Source organism: Schistocerca serialis, chromosome 9 (genome assembly GCF_023864345.2).
Source record: "Schistocerca serialis cubense isolate TAMUIC-IGC-003099 chromosome 9, iqSchSeri2.2, whole genome shotgun sequence".
NCBI lineage: Eukaryota > Metazoa > Arthropoda > Insecta > Orthoptera > Acrididae > Schistocerca > Schistocerca serialis.
Genome location: NC_064646.1, coordinates 283,120,303 through 283,133,327, shown reverse-complemented (window position 1 = coordinate 283,133,327; position 13,025 = coordinate 283,120,303). Strand labels below are relative to the sequence as shown.

The following is a 13,025-nucleotide window of genomic DNA, read 5'->3' as shown; positions in this document are numbered from 1 at the left end:
GCCAAGATGAACACTTATTTAACTCATATAGGAGGCAATGCTTAAACATCAAGTTTGGTTACAAATTGAGAAAACCAGATACAGAGAGTTATACACTGTTGATCCAAGTGTGTGAAACAGAAGCCATGTCAGACAATATGTTTAAGATTGATTTATTTGCTTTGTAGACAGAAAGGAAACTGTTGATGATGAGTCATATTCAGGTCAACTGTTAACAAGCAGTATGATAGACACCACTGAGCTATTCTAGCAGCTACTGGTAAAAATTAGGTTGATGGTAGGTGAATTGCTACTTAGCAAGGGCAGTGTTGATATCACCATATAATAAAGATTTGAATAAGTGGAAGATCTGTTCTCAAGTTATGTTGCACAGTTTGAGTAACAAGTAGAAGTAAACAGGAATGCAGACTGCAGAAGATTTCACCAATACATCTGCAAATTATCATCAAGGGAGGTGAAAAGCTTCAGTATCAATTTTTACCAAATATGTCAGAAAGTTCTCATCATTTCAGCATCACATATTGATGGGCTTCTATAGACATAGCAAATCAATGTTTCAAGCACTTCCAAAAGAAGCAGTCACTGATAATTTCCAGTAGTCTTACAAATATTGATAAATATGTATTTGGTCAATGGAAATGACTTTGAAGATGCATTAAGATATTTTCTCTTCTTCTTTTTAATTTATTTACTGGGTGCCATTCTTCAAACTTCTTGGCACACCTTGTATTTCCAATAAGAGACTAGTTTAGAGACAGTTAATGACAGCACCTTAGTTGATTAAACAGTCACACATCCCAAACATTCAGCTTAAAATTGCCACAGGCAAAGGTGATCAGTTTTATCAGCCTCTATGTTCTTGTTATGTCTACACATTTTTATAAGAGGTTAGTTTGATAAATCAGTGAAACAGCTTTTTCTTGTGCATCTATGCACAAATTATGCTGAACTTCAATTACAGAATATTAAAAGCATACACAGGATTTATGAAAAGTTCAATATACAAACCGGGAGACTGTTGTCTACCAGTCGATCAGAACCACACACTAGCAGGACACTAAGTGCTCGCAGGAGTTCCCAGTTAGTCTTATGGCTGAACACAGCATGATGATCATCGAAAGTAAGCTTCCCCAGTAGCTGCTTGGCTAACTGTGATAATCTGCCACTGACATGCATCTTCTACCCGGAGTGCAGTATGCTGAAAATAAAATTATAATATCAGCTGATTACATTCATTTGTTATTCATTCATTCATTAGTTCATTCATTCATTCATTCAATCATCATGTTCCATAGACCCCATGATGAAGGAAAACCTTTGGGGATATGGAACAAGCCAAGGTATACATTAATAATCTGTTTAATCAAGGTATATATTAATAATCTGTATTCTCTATTAACAGTAAACTATCACCCTACTGCTTAGTGCTACTCATGCTCGTGCTAACTAAATTTAACCAAGTAAACTAGAAAGAAAGCTTCTATTTTGGAATAAACTGTTACCTTCTCAGTTTTACTATATAGTTGCTATTTGCCTGCTATTAATAACTCAACATTTACTAGGTTACCATCATATTTTTCAAAGAAAATATTTTCTTGCATCTGTAGATATTGACTCAAATTTACAGTAGACACCTACCTGTCACATGTATTTATAACAAACACTGCTGCTTGCCATGTAACTAACAGAACTTTACAGTCCATGAATGTAGATATTCAGATAGTTTGTAGATGGAGTGGCTAATGAGTAGTAAGTTTCAAGTGCAGATATACTGCCCAGTCACACTGTGATCATATGTCAAAAGCCTGAACAACCACCTTTTGCAGTGTGGACCACTGTGAGACATGCAGTAAGAGAGTCAGTGAGGCTCAGGAAGTACCGCCAGGGGTGTGGAGCCATGCTGACTCCATTGCTATGGCCAGCTGTGCTAGGTTTCTTGGTTGAGGGTCTGTGACATGAACTGCCTGACCAAGGTGTCCCCACATATTCTCAGTTGAGTTTCAATTTGGAAACTTTGTTGGCCAGTGGAGTACAATAAACTCGTCCTGGTGTTCTTTGAAACATGCTTGTTCACTGTGAGCAGTGTGACATGTTGCACTGTCTTGCTGGTAGGCATCAGCATTCTGAGGAAAAACAAACTGCATCTGGATGGAAATGGTATTCAAGGATAGATGCATACCCGCGTTGATACATTGTGCCTTCCAGAATGATGAGATTCTGCAGGAAATACCATGAAAACAACCCCCCAGACCATGACACTCTCTCTTCCCCTGTGGAACCTTGGCTTTCAAAAATTTCACGCCCTACACACCAACGATCACCTGTCTGTTGGAGGATAAAATCTGATCCATGTCACCCTCCTGACACACTGTATACACTGAAGAGCCAAAGGAACTGGTACACCCTCCTGACATTGTGTAGGGTCCCTGCGAGCACACAGAAGTGCCGCAAAATGGTGTGGCAGTAGCGCTGGAGGGAATTGAAACTATGAATCCTGCAGGACTGTCCATGAATCCATAAAAGTACAAGGGGGTGGAGTTTCTTTTCTGAACTGCATGTTGCAAGGCATCCCAGATATGCTCAGTAATGTTCATGTCTGGGGAGTCTGGTGGTGAGCAAATGTGTTTAAACTCACAAGAGTGTCCCTGGACATGTGGGGTGTCACATTGTCTTGCTGGAATTGTACAAGTCCGTTGGAAGGTGCAATGGACATGAATGAATGCAGGTGATCAGACAGGATACTTACATAAAACTCACCTGTCAGAGTCATATCTAGACTTATCAAGGATTCCATATCATTCCAACTGCACATGCCCCATATCATTGCAGAGCCTCTACCAGCTTGAGCAGTCCCCTGGTGACAAGCAGGATTCATGAGGTTGCCTCCATACCCCTACACATCCTCCCACTTGATGAAATTTGAAACGAGACTCGTCCAACCTGCCAACAGTCTAATGTTGATGTTGACAGGCCCATGCAATTCATAAAGCATTGTGTCATGCAGCCATCAAGGGTACATGAGTGGGTCTTTGGCTCCAAAAGCTCATATCGATGATGTTTCATTGAATAGTTCACATGCTACCACCTGTTGGTGGCCCAGCACTGAAATCTGGAGCAATTTGTGGAAGGGCTGCACTTCTGTCATGTTGAACATTGAGGCGTTGAGATCAGAAAAGGGACTTGTCATCATTTTTGGGGTGTATGAGTTATTACTGTAGTTGGTATTTTCACACGATTCCACAATGTGTTGGTTCTAAAATGGGACTTGTTCAGTTTTTTCTTCCCTGTCAAAACCAGTGTTGAAATTATGTTTCATGCAGAAAGAGAACTTGTCAGAGAGACAAGTCCCTATATTGCACAAAAGAATGTGAGGCGTGAGGGCAGCACTGTAATGGTTTGCAGTAATCAGCTGTGAGATTTCAAAACGGCTTTGGCGATGGAACCATCAGATGAGTCCCAAGACGATTTACATGAATTTAGAAGGAAGAAAAGATGCCCTCAATTGTGGAAGAAGAATGTGATTAAACAAAAGAAGGTCATGGGCATGTTGTGAAAAAATTGTACAAGGAGAAGAGGTGGGAAAATCAGAAATGATCACATTCGATTTCATGCAGAACATGCCTGTTCCCCACATACTGATAACTGATATGTTCTATTTGCGGCAGCCATGGGTATTTGTATTTGGTATTCATAGATTTTCTGATAACAAAGCTTTAATTTATATGTTGATGAAGTAACTGATAAGAAGGGTCGTAATGCAGTGGTTTCTCTCCTTATGGATTTCATAACTAAACCTGTGGCCTCTAGTGTGAAAACGTTGTATGGATTTTCAGATGCCTGCTTAGGACAGAATAGGAATCACGCAATGGTTAAATTTTGGTACACTTTAGTTCATAGTGGTAAATTTTCTAACGTTTTCCACATGTTCGCAACCCATGGGCATTCCTACAATGCCTATGATAGGGACTTTACAAGTCTGAAATTACAGAAAAGGAAACAGGACACAGTGTATACTCCCCACCTATGGTTCACAGTACTACAGAAAGCGAGGAAAAGCATGCATATTGAACTATGCACACAGGACACATTTCTTGACTATCAGAAACATCTAGATTCATTTTTTAAGAAGTCTGTAACTGTGAAAGGAGAAAAATGGTCTGTTACATGTTACAAACAATTTGAGTACACTGACCAATAAAAATTTGTCTCTGTTTCACCTAATAGCAGTGGAATGGTGAAATATGACTTTCGTCTGGTTAAGGCTGGGACAGTCCCTCATTTCCATAATGTGCCGAGAGCATACATGGACGTCATTCCACTGAAACCTGAGAAACTGAAGGATATTGCAGGCATGATTGATGTTATCTCTTTGCAGTCTCATGAGTATTTTGATAGCCTTCTAAAGCAATGCGACATTAATAAACTGACTAGTGGAGAGAACGCCAATGAATCTGGAAGTGAAGTTTGGGACAGTGACCAAGAGTGACAAATTTATGAACATATATCTCTGTCAATATAAAAGGGGTTATTTAATAAGTAAAACATGTTGAATTAACTCTCCAATGTTACATGTGTATGACCATGTTTCACTATACAACATTTCAGTACAATGACTGTTGTTTAAATCAAAAAGGGGATATGTCAGTCATTTTCTATTACCATTTTCTATTAGTTGCCTTCATCCTATGATTACAGATTGTTAGTATGACATTGCATTCTTCCTCACGAGTCTGTGGGACTAACTATAAGGTTTGGGAATAACACTATTTAGAGTTATACAGTTTTTTCAATGTATCTCAGATCATCAGTTGAGTGACATATCCCCTTTTTGATCTCAATGCCTCGGTTCTCTTCAGTCGTTGTTGGTCCTGTTCTAGCAGGATCTTTTGTCCAGCCACAGTGATGTTGGAGATTTGATGTTTTACCATATTTCTGATATTCACAGTACACTCGCAAAATGGTCATACGGGAAAATCTCCACTTCATCACTACCTTGGATATGCTGTGTTCCATCGCTCATGCACTGACTATAACACCATGTTCAAACTCAGTTAAATCTTGATAACCTCCCATTGTAGCAGCAGTAACCAATGTAACAACTGTGCCAGACGCTCGTCTTTTATGGACTGCAGTGCTGTGTTCTGCCTGTTTACATACCACTGTGTTTGAATACGCATGGTTATACCCAGTGCTTTTTTTCGAAAAAAAAGTTTGAGGGTACTCCGACATTGGATATAATGCAGCGAAAATTTACTTATAACTGAAGCATGGGATACCACCCATCTGCTTTCAGCCATGACGTCATCAACATGTCGAACTAAAAAAAAAAAAAAAAAAAAAGGGTATCAGACTCTTCATTTGACTTCATGCAAAGAAACCATTTCTTCTTTTCTGGAACCACCTGAAGATGACACAGATACTGTAGCCCAAAGCTGTGCAATGTTCATGCCTTGTTTATTTCTTTCTATGCCTAAACTTCCTACTTCTTTGCAAATTCTGCAGCCAAGTTTTTTGCTTGAAATCACGAAGGATCATGGTAGCGGGACTGTAGAGACATCTATCGGTAGCTTGGTGTTTGAGCGTACGCATATCCGTTTAGTACTACCATCGCCCACTATTAGCGGGCGACGGCACTACATGCTTGTCGAACTGACTGCCAGCGATTCAGTTGTCGAGAACGGTTGCTGCAGCTTCAAAATGCTTGAAACAGTCAATGACATTGCTTTTCCCATCAAAAACTGCACTGGTATCGTTCATATTGCAATTACCAACACGAAAAAATGAAATACAAAAATTATATCCGTGAAATAAATCTTTGGCACTCTTCCAAGTTCTCAGCATCGTAAAAGAATTACTTTGTCGACGAAAAAGTTTAGGGGTATGCATCCCCCAGCGTTCCCCCAGAAAAACAGCACTGGCTATACCAATTTCTTTGGCACTTCAGTCTATATCCTCCACTGCTCGTGCTGCCGCCTGCCATCTGTGAGTTGTTATTACACATTGACATTGAATGTAGGTGGTGGTCATATTAATGTGACAAGACTGTGTATATTTATTCTGCAGCTTTGTCTTTTGGACAAATTTTGCCCAAAAAGGTGTAATGAACACACTGAATATTACTGGAAAAGGATAGATACTTCTTTTTCAGACTGGATTCCACTGGCACTTAGTCATAAGTTGCCCCTTACCAGAAGCATTTAAACGCAAATCATGACATGTATGATGTGACTAAGTGATAAGTTATGCATGTGGGGGTTTCAATGCAAAAATGATGAAAGATCCAAGAAAAATTTTTAAACAGGACATTTTTGATATGAATGAGAAAAGACAGAGGTAATATATTATGGTTATTACTATTATTATTTAGACTGATGCAGGACCACCCACATTTTTCCAAGATTCTTTTGAGTACACTGCAGAAATTTCATTGGGAAGCCATTACACATCATCTATACGGTCCTGATCTCCCCCCAAGCAATTTCCATGTTTTTGGAGCCCTGGAGAAAAACATTTATGGCTGTCAGTTTGCTTTGGACAGAGAGGTGCATGCCTGAGTACAATCATGGTTCTACAGGCAATTGTAAACATTTCTACATAAAGGCACTAACCATCTTGTTTCACAGTTGGACAAATGTGTCAGTAGCTAAGGCAATTCCTTTTGAAATAATTAACAGTTTATGTACATTTTTCCATCTCTCTTATTTTCATTTGACTGTCCCTTATATTGACATGTGAGTTAGGGGGTGGCTCATTATCTGGAGGAGTATAAGGTGTTAAGTATATGTAGCAGCTCAGGAAGTGAAGCTCAGTACAGTAAGAAGTATAATGATCTTGTTTAAGTTAAGTATCATTTTCAGAATTTTATTTTGGTTTGCTGTTTTGTTATATTTATTGAACAGAGTTTTCATGTTGCCAGAGTCTAAGAATTGTGGGAAATGTATGTTAGTTTGCACTGTTGGGAACAGACACAACATATTTTGTGGTTTGTTTAGTGCTGAATATGGCTTGGTAAGTGAAAATGTAAAAATAGAGGGAAGTGTTAGGATAATAGTACATTTAAATGTTACCATTTTGTTTTTTCTCATAATTTTTTGTTGTTCATATAGCTCGTATAGGGTTAATCATGTCATTTACAGCACCTCAGAGGGCTATTCAGGATAAAACATTACGAATTTTAGCAGCTGAAGTAGCTTGGTTGCAAGCTGACTATGCGTAAATAAAGGCTGAAGAAAGAAACAGAGCTTCATGCAGGAGAGTTACTCTACAGTATGTGAAGGAGAAGCAGAAGACATTTTATGACTGGGTAGTTAGAAAGAAGCACAATTTGCTAGCAGTAAGGAATGACAGGATTTTGTGGAAATTAAGAAAGAAGAGGGAAGCAGAAAGTAAGGAGAGAGAAGTTGCACAGAGCAGTAATGTTGTAGAAGTTAAAGAGAGTAATCAGTTCCGAATCTGGTGAAAATACGAAGGCTGAAGTAGCTGTCATACTAGATGAAGCAAGTTGGGCTATACCAAAGTAAAGAAGTATGAAGATAACAATGTGAGTGATTCAAGTGCAGTAGTATTTATCCCATTGTGTGATAATGGGTGTTGTTTCCAGGCTGGGGAGGCTGGGGCAGATCTACAGGAAAGTACATGTGATGATGATTTTTGTGTCATGCAGAGTGGAACTACAGGCAGTAATGTTGTTGTAGATACAGAGAATTCACAGAAGCTTTTTATTGTTGCTGATTGTTTTGCAGACGTTACAAGTAGTAAAGTAATACATACAGATACATTTATTAATATCCACCTTCAGAAGTACCTACATTTTCCAAGATGGCAGAATCCTTCAAGGAATGTGAGCCTGATGATCAGAAGGTTATGGCAGTACAAACACTAGGTCACAGCGTCATGGAGTGGCAGACAGCACAGGCTGCTGATGCAGACAGTGAGCTGTTTAGAGTGCAGCCATGGTTCACTGTGCAAAACAGATGTAACTTACGTGAAGGATACTGCACAACTTGGGCTAGAGTTTTGGGTCAAGCATTATGCCAAAACTGACCTTCTGTGAAACACGGTGTAACCTAAGGGAAATTGTTCAATCAGGGGAAGCTGTTAGCACTGAAATACTATCACAAGACTCCTTTATGTTAAGGAATAATCAGTTGAACTGCATATAAACTCACTAGGGCGTAATTTGCATGATGTAATCTTGCATAACATTGGGTAGTTGCTTTGGGTTAGTGGGGTTACAGGAAAGCCTAGTACTATGAGAGGAATTCAGTCTGTGATTAGCACTACAGCAGGGAAGTAAGTAGAATTACCTTTCAGTGTATTTTTTGTGGTAGTACTGTATGTGGTTTATATGTGAACACGATTTTAGGGGTATGTTTTCTGTGAAAACATAAGGGCAACTTTGGTCATAGAATCTAAGTTTCTAATGTTGTACCAAAATGGTGAGCAAAGAAGCCATCAGATAGTTGAATAGAAATGCCAGACATAATAGATTAATGAAGTTGAACCATTTACTGTTAAGAATGATTTGGTAAGGCTAATTTGTTAAGAGAAGCAGAACTACAAGTACACTGGTCTACCTGTGGAGTACAGAATGCCGGCCGGTGGGCCCAAGTGGTTCTAGGTGCTTCAGTCTGGAACCGCGTGACCACTATGGTTGGAGGTTCGAATCCTGCCTCTGGCATGGATGTATGTAATGTCCTTAGGATAGTTAGATTTAAGTAGTTCTAAGGTCTAGGGGACTGATGACCTCAGATGTTAAGTCCCATAGTCCTTAGAGCCATTTGAACCATTTTGATAATGACAAAAAGTCCTCATAAGTCAACCAGGAGATTAAGTGAACAGGTTCATGTGAGTGAGAGAAGTTGCAGAGGTGTTTTAAGGGGACTGAAGTTATTACAACCGTACCGCATAAGTGTTGTGCAACAGCTGAAGGAGCCTGACCTGCAGAAGAGAGTGCATTTCCGTTCATAGCAGTTGAGGGAAGTTGCCAGTAGTGTCTTGGTCCCACCAAGGTTCATCATGAGTGACGAGGGGTGGTTCCATATGTCTGAGTACATAAATCGCCAGAACAACTGGTACTAGTCGACAGAAAATCCAAGCATCACAACACAGGAACTGACAAGGGTATATATGAATCTCCTGAGACGTGCTCACGTGTGCTGAAGTACGGACACTTCTGCACCTACTGTGAAGGTGAATAAACATATTCAATACATTACATTTTATTTTATGTAGCTGCGCCGTCTGGGGTGCCTTGCCATGCTTCGCGCGGCTCCCGCCCCACATCACTGTCAGTGTGAAATTGTGTGCTGAGTCTTTACATATTTATCCAGAGCTAAGATACAGGGACTGGATCTACTGTGGGAGGGAGGTACTGTAGCACTGCCACTAATTTTCAGCACTATTAAGTAAAATAGCAGCACTGTGGCTGCTTCACTAATGGGCTGCAGATGCCAGTGGATGCAGAGAAGAGCAAAACTCCATTGCATCAGATGGAGTGATATCCCCAGCCAATTTCCAAATTGTGTGCCAGGGGTCAGTGCTTGCAGTGCTGATGATGCAACAGAATTGCAGGCTGACCATGGCAGTGGCAGGCAATTTGCCACTCCTCCACTCTCTGCGCTGTTTTGGTGTCTGTGATCAGAGGCAATGCCTCCTCAGCACAACAACTGGGCACCGAACCTGCATAAATACCCACCATTTTCAATAGAGACATTCACAATCTGGCAGAACATACTAAGAATTGAGGTAAAAACCAGCTGATAGGACAACATGGTTTTGCAAGCTGCCACCTCAAGTCCCAGACTACACCACTGATGATCTGTCTACTGCTTGTAAGCACACTCCTGTGGGCTGGGAACCGTCCCACTGGTGGCCACCTCAGGCTCACTTCAGTGCAGTTGGACTTCTGTTGTGGAGGGCAGGTGTTCATAAACCCAGGGTGATGCAGCCTCCCATCTGCCTGTATATGCAGGTAAACTGACATTGCATGCCTCCACTTGCAAGGGTGGACATCACTGCTGGAAGCTGTCTTCTACTACAAGAACTGTGGTGGTCTTCCATATCTGCAGCCACTTTTGGCCCTGAATTGCCGAGTTGCACTGAGATGGTGCATGTGGTACGACAGGTATCCCACTGTGACATAGAAAGTTGAGCTGTTCCACATGTTATGATTTCAACTCCTGTTAATAACTGTCTTTTTATCTGTTTATCAGTGGTGTAGTCTGGGACTTGAGGTGGCAGCTTGCAAAACCATGTTTGTTTTTATTGTACATTATTCAAATAGTATACATGTAGAAGGTTTTTGATATTCCAAAACATAAATAAAATTGTTTAACACTTAGATTCATTATTCAGTGTAATATTTCTGATGTGCTGATTCTAATATTGCACTCAGTCTACTAGGAAACCTGTTAATTAAAAGTTATACCTAAATGAAAATTCAACTTCATTACATAATAAAAATAGCCTGGTGAGGTAGAATGTCTTTCTAGGCATGGTGACATCACTAGCTGTAAAGATTGGCTATTAAACTTTCAAGTAGCAAGGTTTTTGATATTCCAAAACATAAATAAAATTGTTTAACACTTAGATTCATTATTCAGTGTAATATTTCTGATGTGCTGATTCTAATATTGCACTCAGTCTACTAGGAAACCTGTTAATTAAAAGTTATACCTAAATGAAAATTCAACTTCATTACATAATAAAAATAGCCTGGTGAGGTAGAATGTCTTTCTAGGCATGGTGACATCACTAGCTGTAAAGATTGGCTATTAAACTTTCAAGTAGCAAGGTTTTTGATATTCCAAAACATAAATAAAATTGTTTAACACTTAGATTCATTATTCAGTGTAATATTTCTGATGTGCTGATTCTAATATTGCACTCAGTCTACTAGGAAACCTGTTAATTAAAAGTTATACCTAAATGAAAATTCAACTTCATTACATAATAAAAATAGCCTGGTGAGGTAGAATGTCTTTCTAGGCATGGTGACATCACTAGCTGTAAAGATTGGCTATTAAACTTTCAAGTAGCATATTTCAAATTCTTTGAAACTAATTAATTTACAAGATAATTAATATCCACCTTCAGAAGTAGCTACATTTTCAATTGCAGATTTTGCCTCTAAGCTCGTTAAATTCTGATGTTCACCATTATAATTTGTAGAACTAAATTTTATTCATATGATGATGTGCTTCATTAATTGATTAATTAAGATTTTTGCATAATTTACTGTAATTTTCAATCGGCTTTTGTATTTGTAAGTTGGGTATTCCTAATGCAGATGCATAAAATGTGTCCATAAACTTTTCTAATTTTTTTAAATAGTCAGACATCACCCAAAGCCATCAGTCTGCACCCAATTCCACTGGAGCTAACAAACAAATAATACCTTTGTGGTGGTTTGATTCTGGCACCGGTGCCTGCCACTTTGAATTCCTGCTGAGTGGTGCTTCCAGTGGCTGCAATGACTGAGAGGGAACTCTGGGATTGGTGGTATCCATGCTGCTGGTGGCATGTGGGCAGAACCTTCTGGATGGGGACAATGAAAATTTCTCACTGTGACAGAGACGACTGATGAAGAGTGGCTGCAGTCATTGCCCTGGTGATACATTGGACTGGTTGGAGCACATGGTCATCAACCGGAGGCTACGGGCCTTTGTTGGATAGATGGACATGAAGAATTCTATGAAGGGGACCACTGGAACTGCTGCATATTGCCATTTGCCTAATTGTGGACCTTGAGCAACCTTAAACAGCCTCATAAAAAGGGTGATGTTGGTTGAGATGACCATTTGTAACTGTTAGCCTATGTGGATTAGTGTGGCTGTTACAACTTGTAAAGAAACGTTTTTTTTTTTTTTTTTTTTTTTTTTTTTTTTTTTTTTTTTTTTTTTACTGCTCATACAACTTAATAACTTTGTTGGTTGTAATGAAGTATGTTATTTGTGTACATTGTGGTTATTGTATTGAGTCCACATGGTTTTGGATGTTCATGCTTGCCTTGACAAGGACCATATTTGTTACATTACGCTGAGTGTGGCATATCCTGTTATTCATTTGATTATTGTTGAAAAAGGTGTCATTCACATTCTGGAAGGAGGGCTGTACGTGAGTAATGTTAACATATGAGCTATCAACTCAGTGTAGTAATGGAAATGCAGGACAGTGAACTTAGTGCAAAAATTTAAATCTTTCTTGTTAATTGGTAGTGAGATTTGTGCAATTTCTGTCTGCCATGTTAGTTGATTGAATTTGTTTTTTAATGTAAAGATTATCTGTGGACCCTTTTAAAACTGTTTATTCTCACTGCAAGAAGATGAACCCAGTAGATAATTTGAAAGTTGTTTTGGTTGATTCCAAGTGTGTTTATGTCATGCTGGTTCATTAGCTGCTGTCTTAATATTAGTTGTTTGGTTATTTATTAAGGGTAAAAGGGGAATGAAGATTTAAATTCAAATTTTCCCTGCTCATTGATCTTAAAAGGTGTTATTTAAAAAAAATAGAAACATTGTATGATAAAATTGTTTTGTTGATTCTCTTGTAAGGCTAACTGGAGGTTCACCTCTTGAGTTTTCTGTTTAAATATTCTTGTTCAATAAAACTATGAAATATTGTTCATTGGAATGTGATTATGTATGCCTGTAAACCCCAGCACCATTGCTACATCACATTTTTGGTAGCAGAATGTGGTTGTGCTGGATTGTGGGTGGTGTGCATAATTGCATTCAGTAGGGTTAAAAAAGTTGTATTGCTGTTAGGAATGGCGATGCTGCCAGGAGCACAGCTGAGTTAGCACAGTGGATGAAGAAGGTAGTCAATAAGCCTGTCACCGCACTGGTCTTGCAGCCAGACAAGGTGAGTGATGTCATCACCAGCATTCAGTGTGTGTTAGCAGAGATTAGCTTGTTAGTGTCCTTTTTTGAAATTGGGGAGCCTTCATGCTTGCCGGTTAGTAGAATTAGAGTGCATGTAGTGCAATATGGTAATAGAGTTCAGAATTTGCACAATGTCATGCC

General features: G+C 39.2%; 1 protein-coding gene across 1 annotated transcript in view; it reads right to left on the bottom strand.

Moving 5' to 3' along the window:
- Positions 1 to 13,025, bottom strand: part of LOC126419552 (hydroxyproline dehydrogenase-like) — a 180,386-nt gene that overhangs the window by 137,650 nt on the left and 29,711 nt on the right. The window contains exon 2 of the mRNA XM_050086742.1: positions 1,009 to 1,198. Within this exon, the coding sequence (XP_049942699.1) occupies positions 1,009 to 1,176 (168 nt within the window). The 5' untranslated portion in view covers positions 1,177 to 1,198. The remainder of the gene's footprint in view (positions 1 to 1,008; positions 1,199 to 13,025) is intronic.